Here is a 14441-nt window from a genome sequence, read left to right on the forward strand (position 1 = left end):
TTTCTGTCCATCCAGTCTTGAAATTTAAACAGTTTGCCACATGTCACAGATGTCTAGCAGAGCAAGGGACCTGCATTTTTTCCCCTTCCATAGTTAGTGATTGTAAAAGCAGAAGGTTTTCTTATCGTAATGCATTCTATCCGGCCTAGGCAGATATAAACACCGTTTTTTATTTTTTATTTTTTCTACCTGGAAAGGCTGAGATCTCTGTAAAGAGGGTCTGTAATACCCTATTTCAAGGGATGTTTACATTCCTTGTAATAAGAATAAAAGTGATGACCTTTTTTCTTTTTAAAGGGAAAGTAAAAATAAACCATTTAAAAAAAAAAAAAAAAAAAAATTGAAAGTGCCCCCATCCCCGCATGTGTACGCTGCACCCATATATATATAAACGCAATCAAACCACACATGAGGTATCGCCGTGAACGTTAGTGCGTGAGCAACAATTCTATCTCAGGACCTCCTATGTAACTCTACACAGGTAACCTATAAAAAATTTTAAAGCGTCGCAATAGAGATTTTTGCCCTCCTTCCACCCGGCCACAGCACATAAACGGCTGGGTGATCCTTTACTCGTTCTGAGTGGATGATCAGAAACGTCCCTCAGAACAAGTGCGTGGGCTGCGCTGCGGCCCGATCCTGTGATAATTATGATCTGAGCAGAGCTGAGCTCAGATCTCAGCTCTCAGATCTGATCTCAGCTAAACAGAGATCGGAAAATGGGCGCTGGGATTGGCCCTCCCGATCCCCTGTGATTGGACACAGCCATCACAATGTAAACTGTGACAGTTCTCCCCGCCGAGCTCAGTGAGGGGGAATCTGCAGTTCTGTGACTGCTCTCTGTGTGCGGCTGATTTTACACAGAGAGCTGTTACAGATCACCCCACAAACAGTACACCAAGCACCACTGATACCCCTGTCCCCATACATGTTAGTATCCCCATAAAACATCTGTCTGTCCCCCATCACTGCCAACACCAAATACTGATTTGTTTTTTTTTTTTACCAAAGAAATGTAGCAGCGTTTTTGGTAAAAATTTATCAAGACAAATTTCTTATTTGCTAAGAAAAATTCATTTTTTTTTTGAACATTTTCGGTCTATTTTTATTTGTAGTGTAAAAAATAAAAACCCCAGCAGTGATTTAAATACCACCAAAAGAAAGCTCTATTTGTGTGGAAAAAAAAAATGATAAAAATGTCATATGGGTAGAGTGTTGACCGCGCAAAAGTGTGACGGCGTGAAAATTGGTCTAGGAAGGAGGGGGGTGAAAGTGCCCGGTATTGAAGTGGTTAAGTACCAAAGTTTGGTGGCATTCTACGTGTGTAGATGGGGGAACCTGAGCCACTGCTCTGTGCATCCACTCAGACACAGAGCTGCAGCTCAGCTCCGCCCCCTCTCTCTCTCCTCAGCCAATGAGGAGGGAGAGTCCAGGGCAGCCGAGAATCTTGTGCAACATCGCTGGATCGAGACAGGGCTCAGGTAAGTGTTAATGGGGCTGTTGCATAGAATGCATTAACCTCTTCAGCCATGGAAGATTTTACCCCCTTCCTGATCAGAGCACTTTTTAAAATTTGGCACTGCGTCACTTTAACTGAAAATTGTGCAGTCGTTCAACACTGTAACCAAACAAAATTTGCGTCCTTTTTTCCCACAAATAGAGCTTTCTTTTGGTGGTATTTGATCACCTCTTCGGTTTTTATTTTTTGCCCTATAAACAAAAAAAAAAAAAGCCACAATTTAAAAAAAAAAACAATATTTTTTACTTTTTTGGTGGCCGAAAAAGGGTAGGATGTACCCGTACGGGATTTTGCCTAGGAGAGCCATTGCCAGTATATCTGCGTGACATGGTCAGGAACCGGTTAAGATAAATAAAACCTTCTGACTTTAGAACCACTTTAACTCTTTCAAAGTTCCCGAATCCATCTAACTTCCTATATCCTGAACTGAAATCTTAAGTTACATTATCCACTTTACCAGCTATCTTCTAAGAAGTACAAAGTACCTGTCCCTATGTAATGGAGATGAGGAGAAGGTATTAGATGTTTGCACCCCAGGGTTTCTCCATAGATTCGTTACAGTGATTGAGTGCCCCCCCCCCCAGAGGCAGGAATTATGTTACTGGCAGGATCACCAGTTAAAGACAAAAATGAAACTAATGCAGCCAGCACATCTACAGACTGGTAAGCTGCAATGTATTGTATTTTCCCAAGTTGTCTTCCAGGACAGCCCATGAGAGACACCAACTCCAACAGGAACAAGAAACGCATCACCAAATACACTTTTAAAGGGAAGTCCCTCTGCTGAACTGGTCAGTTTTTGTTCCCTCCGGATGGAGGAGATGCCTCACCTGGGTGAGGGATGTCTGTTTCTCTGGTTTTCTTTTTCTTCCACCCACATCTTTACCTACCTGGCTCCCCTGGGAGCAGCTAGTAGAATTTTTTTTTTTTCTGCAAGATGGCCCTCCAAGACCGCTCTTCAGTACAGAAAGGAGGTAGCGCAAGGCAGTTTGGGTTCCCAGTCCAGGCATTTTTTGGTGGGGGTTGCGCAGTAGGGTAGCAGATCCTTATATGCTTGTATTCTATGTAGGGTGGTGTTTTCATTAGGGGTCGACCGATATCTGTTTTTCGGCTGCCTTTCAAGTCGGATAGCCGATATTCTGTAGATTTTTATTTTACACTGCACTTAAAAGTATTCAAAGCTATCTGCATTTTCTCCAAGCGTCTTCCAGGACAGCCCATGAGACCTTGGGCTCCTCCTACCAGGACAGGAAACACGTCACCCCCACCAGATAAAAGGGCGGTCCTCCAGGCCCATGTCAGTTATTTGTGTTTCCTCCGGACGGGGGGTAACATGTTCATGGAACCTGCTCCCATGGGCCTTATAAGCAGGGGCTTTGTATGGCTTTTTTCTGGGGCATATCACTTACCTCTTCCTCTGCCAGAAGCAGCACACCGCTGGGGAGGTTGGCTGTGCTGTTCTCTGTCCTCAGTGCCTGGAGAGGGCCAGGACCGGTGTGAGGTCGTGCCCCTAGCGCAGTGCATTGCACTCTAGCTCAGCTGAGCTTCGGTTGTCCTTCCCTGCCGACAGCCTGGCTGATCTGAGCAAGGAATGGAGGAAGCCGCAGCGTTCGAGGGGGCGGAGCTATTGCGCTCCAAGCTGGCCCACAGGAAGTGCCTGGAGAGGGTTACTTCCGGGGCATATGACATCATCATCGGGCGCCGGAGACGAGGTTCCAGTCTTCATAAACGGCGCGAACAGAGAACGCTGGCTGCTGGTGTTTCTTGGTGTTAAGCAGCCAGGCTGTGGATGACCAAGAGGGGCAGAATGGATCCTCCTGCAGTACCTGCACAGGCAGCGGATGCAGTTCCCAACACCAGCACCTCACAGGTAAGCCTGGGGTGTTCTGTCACCACCTTACTATCCCTGTGAGTGTTCCCTCCCCCTCCCCCCTCTGTAGTAGTGGGTGTAAGGGGACACATTTCCTCCCTCCTGCACGTGGTGTTACGGAGTGATTGTGTGGCTTTAATTACATTGTGGGTCATTTATTTTGTCTTGCAGACCAGGACTCAGGACAAGGCCCAAGCGCAGCCACTTAAAAGGAAATGTGCGGTTTGCGCAAACAAATTGAGCTCCTCATGGAGCAAAGCAGTTTGTCGCACCTGTATAGAAGGCCTAGTAAAGGATGACCCGGTTGCCTCTTGCCAGAAGATGCTTACTTCTGTTAGGGATGAGCTTGCGTCCACCTTCAGTTCCTTTAGAACGCTTATTGACAAGCTCCAGACTCCAGCAGAGAGTCCGTCTTCACTGAAGGCGTCAGTAAGCACTCCGCAGCAGGCAGAGAGTGAAGACTCTGAGGCTGAGGTCAGATCTACCCGTTCTTCTCTGGAAGAATCAGGGTCACATATAGAGCCCAGAGATAGAGAATCCACTCGAGGCTCAAGATTTAAGTTATCTGTGGAGGATGTAGATGACTTATTAAAGGCTATCTATACTACCCTTGAATTAAAAGAGGAAGAGGTTCAGTTATCCAAACATGATCTTATGTATAAAGGATTACATAAGAGAAAATCAAGAGTGTTTCCAGTTCATAGTTCTTTGGTTGATACTATTAAACTGGAATGGGATAATCCTGAGAGAAAACCATTCTTCTCCAGTAACCTAAAAAGGAGGTTTCCTTTTGATGAGGACACTGCGCAGCCATGGAATAAGAATCCCAAGTTAGACGCACCTCTTTCAAAGGTTTCAAAAAACTCGGACCTGGCGTTTGATGATATGGGTACGCTTAAGGATCCGATGGACAAGAGGGGGGATATCCTTCTCCACAGAGCCTGGGACTCAGCAGTTGGAAACCTGAAACCAGCTTTGGCTTCCACTTGTGTGGCCAGAAATCTGGAGGTTTGGTTGACTCAGATTCAGTCACATCTGTCAGCAGGTACCTCCAGAGAGCAAATTTTAAAGTCTTTTCCTCTCCTATTTCAGGCAGTGGGTTTTTTGGCAGATTCTTCCGCTGAGTCGGTAAGAATGTCAGCCAGGACTTCGGCTCCAGTGAACTCGGCCAGGAGAAGCCTTTGGCTTAAGACCTGGTCAGGGGACTCGGCCTCCAAGTTGCGCCTTTGTGGCCTTCCTTTAACTGGCGATCATTTATTTGGCCCAGGTCTACAGGAGGCACTGGAACGCACAGCTGATAAGAAAAAGGCGTTTCCAGAGAAAAAGAGTTCAGACAGCCAGAAAATTTTTTCATGGCCAAAACAGGCAACAGAGTCCTAGAGAAAAGGACAGCAGGCCGAAAAAGCATTGGACTGGGCACAAAGGCAGAGGCAAAGGGGGAGTGCTATTTAACCCTCCTTAACAGCCCGCCAAGCCGCAGTGACTTGTGTTCCCCGGTGGGAGGGAGATTGAGGGCCTTCATCCCACAGTGGGCAGCAGTCACTCTGAGTCCCTTCGTCCTGGACCTAGTGACCAACAGGTACAGGCTGGAGTTTGTTCACCAACCACCAGAACGTTTGTTGGTCACATTTCCTCCACAAGATCGGGAGAAAGCAAGGGCTCTGGGTCTCCAGATCGGGGACTTATTAGATCAAAAAGTCCTCATTCCTGTTCCTCGATCGGAGTGGGGCAAGGGATTCTATTCCCATGTATTTGTGGTCAGAAAGCCAGCAGGAAAGTTTCGACTTATCCTGAATCTCCGGACCTTAAACAAGTCCATCAGATACAAGCATTTCCGTATGGAGACGGTTTTTACAATCAAAAACCTACTATACCCAAACTGCTTTATGGCCACGTTGGACTTAAGGGATGCTTATCTTCACATCCCTATCCATCCAGCCTTCCAAAAGTTTTTGAGATTGGCAGTGAAGACGGGTATGGGGACCCGACATTTTCAATTTCAGGCCCTCCCCTTCGGTCTTTCCTCAGCCCCACGCATCTTTACGAAGGTGTTGGGGGAAGTGCTGGCTCCTCTAAGATTAAAGGCAATAACGGTTATCCCTTACTTAGACGACCTCCTGATAGTGGCAAAATCATACCAAAGGCTGTTGGAAGATCTCCAGGCTGTACAGGACTTCTTACAGTCCCTAGGCTGGCTAATAAACAAAGAAAAATCGTCCTTGATTCCGGCCCAGAAAGTAACTTATCTGGGTTACGATTTTTGCTCCGTGAACCAAAGAGTTTTTCTTCCTCAGGAGAAGATTACCAAAGTGTTCCAGACTATGTCAACATTGCAGACCAACCAGTCGGTCTCTCTGAGACAGGTGTCGAGGGCAGTGGGTCTTATGACCTCATGTTTTCCCGCAGTACCATGGACGAGACTCCGTCAGCGTCCGTTACAAAGGTTTCTTTTAAGAAACTGGGACGGGGACGTAAGGTCCCTGGAGTCAAGGATCTGGCTTCCCGACAGGATAAAAAGAAGCCTGTGGTGGTGGAGAGCTGGTCAGCACCTAGCAGGAGGTCTTCCATGGTCCTTTCCCATTTCCCGAAGGATTACCACGGATGCAAGTTCCTGGGGATGGGGGGCCCACCTCAGCAATGCAGTAGCACAAGGAGAGTGGTCCCCAGAGGAGGCAAGGGCCTCATCCAATCAAAGAGAGCTGCTTGCAGTCCAGAGAGCCCTCCAGTCTTTTCAGATGGAGATCAGGGGTCACAACCTCCAAATCCTGTCAGACAATATAGCGACAGTCGCGTATATCAACAAGCAGGGAGGCACGAGAAGCCGGAGGCTTCAGTCCATTGCCCAGGAGATCCTTTCATGGGCAGAGGGGAATCTAGCCTCCATTTCTGTTGTACACCTGAAGGGGAAAAACAATTGCCTGGCAGATTATCTCAGCCGTCACAGGATAGACCGAGACAACTGGTCCCTTCATCCCAAAGTCTTTGCAGACCTCACCAAGAGATGGGGTTATCCGGTAGCGGATTTGTTCGCAAACCGAAACAACCGCAAGATGGAGATATTCTTTTCCATGAACCCGGCAGACCAAGCCTTGGGGATCGATGCTCTGGCGAACCCGTGGCCTCCAGGCCTATGTTATGCCTTTCCGCCAATCAGGCTGATTCCAGAAGTCCTCCGGAAGTTTCGGCTGGAAGAGACAGATCTGATTCTAATTGCCCCGTTTTGGCCCAAGAGGCCATGGTTTTCCCTGCTACAGTCTCTGGTTTCAGAGCCTCCGTGGAGTCTTCCGAAAAGGGAAGACCTATTATTGCAGGGTCCAGTATCACACCCTCAGGTGGTTTCCTTAAACTTGACGGCCTGGTATCTGAAGAAAAGATACTGAGCGCCCAAGGGTTCTCTGACAAAGTAGTCAGGACTCTCGTTAATTGCAGGAAGCCAGTTACTAGAGCCATATATTCCAAAGTTTGGAAAAGGTTTAACTCATGGTTATCTGAAAATGATAGATTAACTCATGATATTCCGTCTATTTTGGAATTTTTCCAAGAGGGTGTCGAGAAAGGTCTTTCTGTTAGTACCTTAAAGGTACAGGCAGCAGCTATTAGTGTGTTCCTCCAGTTTTCTCTCCTGGAAAATCCCACTATAGCCAGATTTTTCAAATCTGTCTCTAGGGCCAGACCAGTAGTAGTGAGAAGTTGTCCGTGGGATCTGTCCCTAGTACTTCAAACTCTGGTAGAATTTCCGTTTGAACCTCTGGAAAGTATGTCAGTTAAGTTACTTACATTAAAAACTGTGTTCCTTATAGCGGTTACCTCAGCTCGTAGGGTAAGTGAGTTGCAGGCCCTATCAGTTAGGGAGCCCTTCCTCACGATTTTTGAGGATCGAGTTGTGTTACGAACCGATCCAGGTTTTTTGCCCAAGGTGGCAAGTACATTCCACCGATCTCAAAACATTGTATTGCCAACCTTTTGTAGTTCGCCACAGGGCGACTTAGAAAGAAAATTTAGTTTTCTAGATGTAAGAAGGATTCTCTTAGTCTATCTTGAGGTCACGAAGACCTTTAGGAAAACTGATGCCTTGTTTGTCCTTTTCTGGAGTTCACAAGGGGAATAGTGCATCTAAAGCCACATTGGCTAGATGGATAAAGCAAGCCATCTTGGAAGCTTACAAAATTAGGGAGGTCCCTACACCTTTTGTTACTGCGCACTCAACTAGAGCCTTGTCTACGTCTTGGGCTGAGAGGGCTGGTGCCTCACCGGAACAAATTTGCAGGGCTGCCACTTGGTCCAGTTACTCGACCTTCATTAAACATTATCGCCTGGATCTCCTATCAGCTCAGGAGCAGGCGTTTGGTCGTAAGGTCCTTCAGGCAGTTGTCCCTCCCTAGACTGGTAAGTTATGGCTCATCGTCTCATGGGCTGTCCTGGAAGACGCTTGGAGAAAAGCTGAGTTAGACTTACCGGTAACTCCTTTTCTGAGAGTCTTCCAGGACAGCCGGATTCCCACCCGGTATTGTCTGAAGTTATGTGTATTATGCATATGTTTTGCAGGGTCCTACGGTTCTTGAGAATACTGACATGGGCCTGGAGGACCGCCCTTTTATCTGGTGGGGGTGACGTGTTTCCTGTCCTGGTAGGAGGAGCCCAAGGTCTCATGGGCTGTCCTGGAAGACTCTCAGAAAAGGAGTTACCGGTAAGTCTAACTCAGCTTTTTTAATACTTTCTATTTTTTTTAAACTGGCTCCTTTTTAGGATGAAAGTAATCCAGAAGTGATGTCATGACAGTTTCTGGGTTACTAGATCCAAGACCCAAACAAAGCAATCGTCTTTGTTCGGGTCTCTGGGCAGCCAGTGGATGTTCCGGCTGGTCGATCGGGCCTCCTGGTGGGATGGGAGACTCGGCTGAGCGGGGGGTGGGCGACGTACCCTCCCACTACTTGTGATAATGGCCGAGCGGCTGCTTAGCCGCATCGGTTGTTACAAGAAAGGTGACCGTCTGCTCTAAAGAACGGTAACTGGGTGATGCATGCAGCTGCGGTAATATCGGTAAGCTTTTTTTTTTTTTTTTTTTTTTTTATTATTTTTTCTACTTTTTAACAATTCTTTGAAAAAATGTGAATATCGGCTGCACTGATAATCGGTTGACCCCTAGTTTTTATATCTCCATCATAGCTCAGACGTAGTCATTCCATGTAGGGTCTGTTGTGGCTAGTCTTTGAGAATAAGATAACTGGGTCCACCAGATCTATATTTATGGTAATCCCGGGGGTGGTAAAGGTCTTTGGACTTTAATGACCCTCCCTAATCTAGTAAATTCTTGCTAATCCTCTCATGGGCTGTCCTCGAAGATGACTTGGGAAAACCGGATTTGGACTTTCTAGGACAGGCGGATTCCCGCCCTTATGTTGGGTTTGTTTTTTTGTATATGCTTTTTGGATTTTATCCTTCGATTTCTTGTTTAAAACGGACTAGTTCAGCAGAGAGACTTCCTTTTTTTTTTTAAAGTGTATTTGGTGATGAGGTTCCTGTTGGAGGAGGTATCGCTCATGGGCTGTCCTGGAAATGGAGTTACTGGTAAGTCTAACTCCAGTTTTGTGTAGGGGTTTAGATGTATTTTTAAAAGTGGAAGTTCAGTTACAAGCAAACTAAACCTACCCCCACCCCCATTCTAAACCTATTCTATCTAACACTGTAAAGAAATGATCTGTATTGGGACAAATTTCTACGGCCAACAAGAAATGTTTCTGTAGCCGGCTCATCAGCCGCTTCCACTTTCTACTTGTATCTTTACACCGTTGGTTTTAATCTGTGGCCTGTAGAACATAAAGGACTAGGGTTGCACCGATACCGGTATCGGTGCAGGTGCTAAGCATTTGCCAGAGTATCTGTACTTGTGCAAATGCTCCAATACCTGAAACAGATACTTTCGGGCTCGGTTCTTTCAGCTGTCAGCAGGATTCCCCCACTGACCGCTGAAATCAGGGGGAAAAAAAGCCGGCAATTATCGGTTAAGAAGTGGGGACTCATTCAGCGGTCAACAGGGGAACCCCATTGACATGTCAACTAAGTCCTGGCAATTAGCGCTGTCAAAAAAAAAAAAAAGCAGCCGGGCAATGTTTATCAACAACATCGCTCAGCCACTAAAACAGATAAAAAGAACATTTTTTTTTCATTTTTTTACATTTAGTGCCCGTTCACACAGGGGCGGCTTCAAAGTTGTCCAACTCCGAAGCCGCCCCGTACTGCACGGCTTGCAAAATGACTTCTGTTTAGAAGTCAATGCAAGCTGCTCCAAAGTCGCCCCAAAGTAGTACAGAACCTTTTCCTAAGTCGAAACGACTTGAGTTGTTCCTATTAGAACAGTTCCATTGCAATGCATGGAGCGTGAGGTGGCTAAGTCGCCTGACGGGTCACCCCTGTGTGAACCGACACTAACAGATCAAAGGGATTAAGTGATGAAGTCTGTTTAAAGCAACTGGTCAAGTAAAAAAAAAAAAACCTTAACTCTTAATTTACTCTAATTGGCCATAATTAACTCCTTATTCATGATTCGCAATAGCGGGAAGCCCGTGCATTGCCTGTCCGTTTTTCAATAGCACCCCAAACGCTTCGCGATTTTCACGCGATTCGTCGGGCGACACTTATCGCCCAAAAGAAGTACATGAGATTCTTTTGGGCGACGGGCGTCCCACCATTCTATTTGAGCAATTTTACCGCAATTGTCACCCCCATACGCCAAGATGTGAACATTTTTTTTTTTTTTTATTTAAAAAATTGTTTGCTTTGGTCGCTTATATTTTTTCACCTTTTAACATATATTTACGTTTCACATTGAAAAAAGTGCACAATTTAAAATAAAAAAATTATTCCAATTGTAAATAACTTCAATGCTCTGTACCATTGCTGACAGCTGAAGTGTAAACAAAACCGTTGCAGTAGGTATCGGTAATTGGTATCGGCGAGTAGTAAAAAAAAAAAAATGAAGGTATTGGTACTCGTAAAAACAAAAAATGGCATCCGTGCATCCTTATATAGGACTATATGTTCTATAGGACCGTATGAAGACTTTTCTCATCTCTTCTCAGTGCTACTGAGACGTGCTCACTTTTTTCTTTTCTTTCTAAACCCTGGAAGTACCATAGTGTGGGCACCCGGCACAAGTGCAATTTTCAATATTTGTGTGCTTGTGTTGTCAGTTTCGAGTGTGAACAGATTTCATGCGGTGTGTGTGTGTGTGTGTGTGTGTGTGTGTGTGTGTGTGTGTGTTTTTTTGTTTTTTATTTATTTATTTTTATACAGTTCTCTTGCAATAGGCTGACTGGTCCACATTCCTAGCTTGTTGGTGTGTGTGTGTGTGTGTGTTTGTTTGTTGTTTTTTTTTTTGTTTTTTAACTATCATTCAGAGATCAATTGTCTTGTAGGATTTTTCTAAGGAAACTAAACAAAACATTGACTGTTCTGTGCTTCCCCGTAGTGTCAAATGTAACTGAGGCCAATATACAAGTTAAGCTGGTTGTGAGTATACTTAGAACAATAAGTCAATTCATTAATCAGATCAGGAAGTTCAAGCCGTATTAAACCCAAAAACAAAACAAAAATTACATTGCAGCTGACGAGTTCTTAGCTGTGGTGGCTGCATTCGTCTTTCTTTATGCTTTTTTTTTATTCAACTTGCATGAACAGACCAAGCTGTCCAGATAAACTTTCAGACCAGAGGTTTCCAAACTTTCTAAACTAAAGGTTAGTTCACTGTTCTTCAGACTTTAAAGGGACCGGACTGTAACCACCAGGAGTTGATCATCATTGGTGCCATTGGAAGGAATTGTGCCCCATTGTTGGGGTCATTGTGAGGAATTGTGCCCCATCCTTGGTGTCATTAGGAGGTGATGTGCCCCATCATTGGTGTCATTGGGAAGAATTGTGCCTCATCATTGGTGTCATTGGGAAGAATTGTGCCCCATCATTGGTGTCATTGGGAAGAATTGTGCCCCATCATTGGTGTCATTGGGAAGAATTGTGCCCCATCATTGGTGTCATTGGGAAGAATTGTGCCCCATCATTGGTGTCATTGGGAAGAATTGTGCCCCCTTCATTGGTGTCATTGGGAAGAATTGTGCCCCATCATTGGGAAGAATTGTGCCCCATCATTGGTGTCGGTGAATAAAACTGTGCACCAAAGTTCAGATAAAAGCAAGCAAAGGGCCACATCTGACCCCTGTGCCACAGTTTTGAGACCACTGAGTTAGAAGGTTGAGACAAACCATTTACCACTGATGGATGCTTACAGTGACCAGCTTTTTTTCATTAATGTAAAACTTTTATCCCTAAAGGAAAAGAGAACTCTTGCAACTACTTACAATGTGTTAGCTGGAGTTCAGCTTTAATGTGTTAGTCAAGTCCTTCTAAATCTGCTAGTCCAAGTCCTTCAATAGAGGTGCACCAAAATGAAAAATTTGGTACCACAAATTCAGGATGCACTTGGCTGAAACCAAAATCAAAAATTAAATTTTTATTTTTTTATTTTTTAATGTATATTTTTATATACAATTATTTTTTAATATGCAGGTTTTTAATTTTAATTTTAACTTTCTTCCTGTAAGGTCCATTTCAAATCACATCAATTTAAGATGAGGATTTGACTTGGAGGCAACTTCCATTCAATTCTATGGGCTGAAATTGGACAGAAGTCGGACCAAAGTAGTGCAGGAACCTTTTCCAAAGTTGGACCAGTTAAGAAGGCTCTCATAGGAAAACATTGATTTTTACATGTAATGCGATGTGCTCTCAAAGTCTGAAGGCGATTGTCACACCGGTATAAACCGGGCCTCATACAGGGTTTCTCAATTAGGGTTCCACCTGAGGTTCCTTGGGCTATGAGCATATCCTGCCTGTAGGATAAGTTCCCACTGACACCATTGATCTTTTTAGCTCTCTGTAAAGGGGTAATTCTTCCTCATGACCACAAGTATAAGAAGCATTCTTCTCACAGACCATCACACTAATGTATCATGAGTTGTAGATGTAGTCATTAAGATTAATAAGATAATTATTTTTCTTTTCGTTTGCAGAATCCCATACGGACCGCAACTCATTCCCAGTCACCTGTGCCGAGATCTATCCATGGCTAAAACATGTGACTGTGGAGGACCATGTCTGAGCTCCTTCATCCAGACGATTGTGTCGGTTAATCTACATCAGGTGTCTCAGTCAGTGGTCCTGGTGGACTCCATGGGGGGCACTGAAGCCCCCATTGTCTGTTATTTTTGTTCTCTCACCTGTTATTCTCTCTTTCTGGATAAATATTTACAGAGCATTAGGATGTAAAGCAAAGGCAATGTGTAGCATGTTGAAGGTTTTCAGAAATGCCGACCCCCATTGGCTGGACTTGCTGTGGCTTCTAGTTTTGCAGCAGGAAGGAGCATTGTGCGCCCCCCCCCCCCCAGGCTACCTCTGGTTAGACCTCTTTGTCTTCATAATGTAGGAGTGCCTTATACCTTAGGGATGCCTCTGGGTCCTAACACACAGCCTAAAGTGGCTTCCAGTCTGCATTTTCTGTTTCAGAACTGCTATGGAGCCAAGGTAAACCTACCTCTAAATGAAAACTCCCAAGAAGGCTGTTACCATACCAGCAAGGAGCCAATTTGCCCCTTGGAGATAATGGGGTACCTTCTGACATCAGGTTGGTTGCCAGGTATCCAATGGCCAGCAAACCGAACAATCCTCTGGCATCAAGGTTTCCCCAACCTGTGCAAGCCTTTCTTGACCAATCTTTTCATTTAGCATTGACGCTCCTTGTGCCTTGGTAAAAGCGCAAGTAGCTCCCATCTTGTTGAGGTGAGCCAACTGAACTTCATAGCAAGAGCATGCATTGGCCTATCTTCTGTCATTTTACTGAACAAGGCCTTGAGTCTATTTTATTGATAATAGTTAAAAATATGCATGGAATTGGGCAACATGAAGCAAATTTTCAGTTTCCTGACCTCAAGAAAATAAATGATCAGCAAGGCAAAGTAGTGACATGTTTTGGAGTGTTCGTTAATACAGAGGTAATGTTCTGCTGGCCATTGCTGGGTGGTCCCATGTATGTTTGTGAAAGAAAACCTGTCTAGTTCCCATAGACACTCATTACATTTTCTGTTTTTACTGTCTAACCTGCACTGCCAACGTCAGACGGAAACTGGCTAACCTGCAACAGAGTGCATTAAAATGGCATAAAACAAATGTGTTCGGATAAATGTAACATACATAGTGATTTTATTCAGTATATTCCTGTTATTTTAAATGCCTTTCATTTATAATCTTCCCCAGATATACAGGCAGGTGTAGCTCTTCTTCAAAAGTGACACGGGCTGTATAACACTGCTATAGTGAAAGATCCAGGAGATCTGGACAGCTGCATGCAGAGAAAAACATCAGTCTTTACTTGGAGTAAGCACTCAGCATGAAACGCGTAGACTTTTTCCCTGTCTGGATATCTTGGATTTTTCATTGCATACAGACAGGCGAGCTGAATTAGCACCTAAGTGTAGGGAAGGTGGGGGAGGATTATGGCGGCAGGCCCATCTGAAGCAGCGGCATACCTCTCATTATAACGTTGCTATAGGTTGGATTTTATTCATATAGAATAAAAATTTGCTTTTTGATAACAAAAACTGTAGCTGCAGCTGTTCAATCACCCCTGCTGCCCCCTCCCAGCACAGCAGTGTCCCAACCCCACTCACTCTTGACGGTCTGCATGAGTTATGTAAAGAGGAATGAAACGTCCATGCAGGGTAAGGGAAGGGGGGTACATGGGTGGAAGAGAGGTGCTGAGAATGAGGGGGGGGGGGTTTACATGTGGAAGAGAGGTGCTGAGAATGAGGGGGGGTTACATGGGTGGAGGAGAGGTGCTGAGAATAAGGGGGGGGGGCTACATGGGTGGAAGAGAGGTGCTGAGAATGAAGGGGGGGGGGTTACATGTGGAAGAGAGAGGTGCTGAGAATGAGGGGGGGGTTACATGGGTGGAAGAGAGGTGCTGAGAATGAGGGGGGGGGGGGGGGGATTTACATGTGGAAGAGA

General features: G+C 45.1%; 1 protein-coding gene across 1 annotated transcript in view; it reads left to right on the plus strand.

Moving 5' to 3' along the window:
• LRR1 (leucine rich repeat protein 1) overlaps positions 1 to 14218 on the plus strand; it is a 28837-nt gene extending 14619 nt beyond the window's left edge. The window contains exon 4 of the mRNA XM_073610401.1: positions 12452 to 14218. Within this exon, the coding sequence (XP_073466502.1) occupies positions 12452 to 12707 (256 nt within the window). The 3' untranslated portion in view covers positions 12708 to 14218. The remainder of the gene's footprint in view (positions 1 to 12451) is intronic.
• Positions 14219 to 14441: the final 223 nt, after the last annotated feature.

The sequence above is a fragment of the Aquarana catesbeiana genome, linkage group LG13, assembly GCF_042186555.1.
Source record: "Aquarana catesbeiana isolate 2022-GZ linkage group LG13, ASM4218655v1, whole genome shotgun sequence".
NCBI classification, from domain to species: Eukaryota; Metazoa; Chordata; class Amphibia; order Anura; family Ranidae; genus Aquarana; species Aquarana catesbeiana.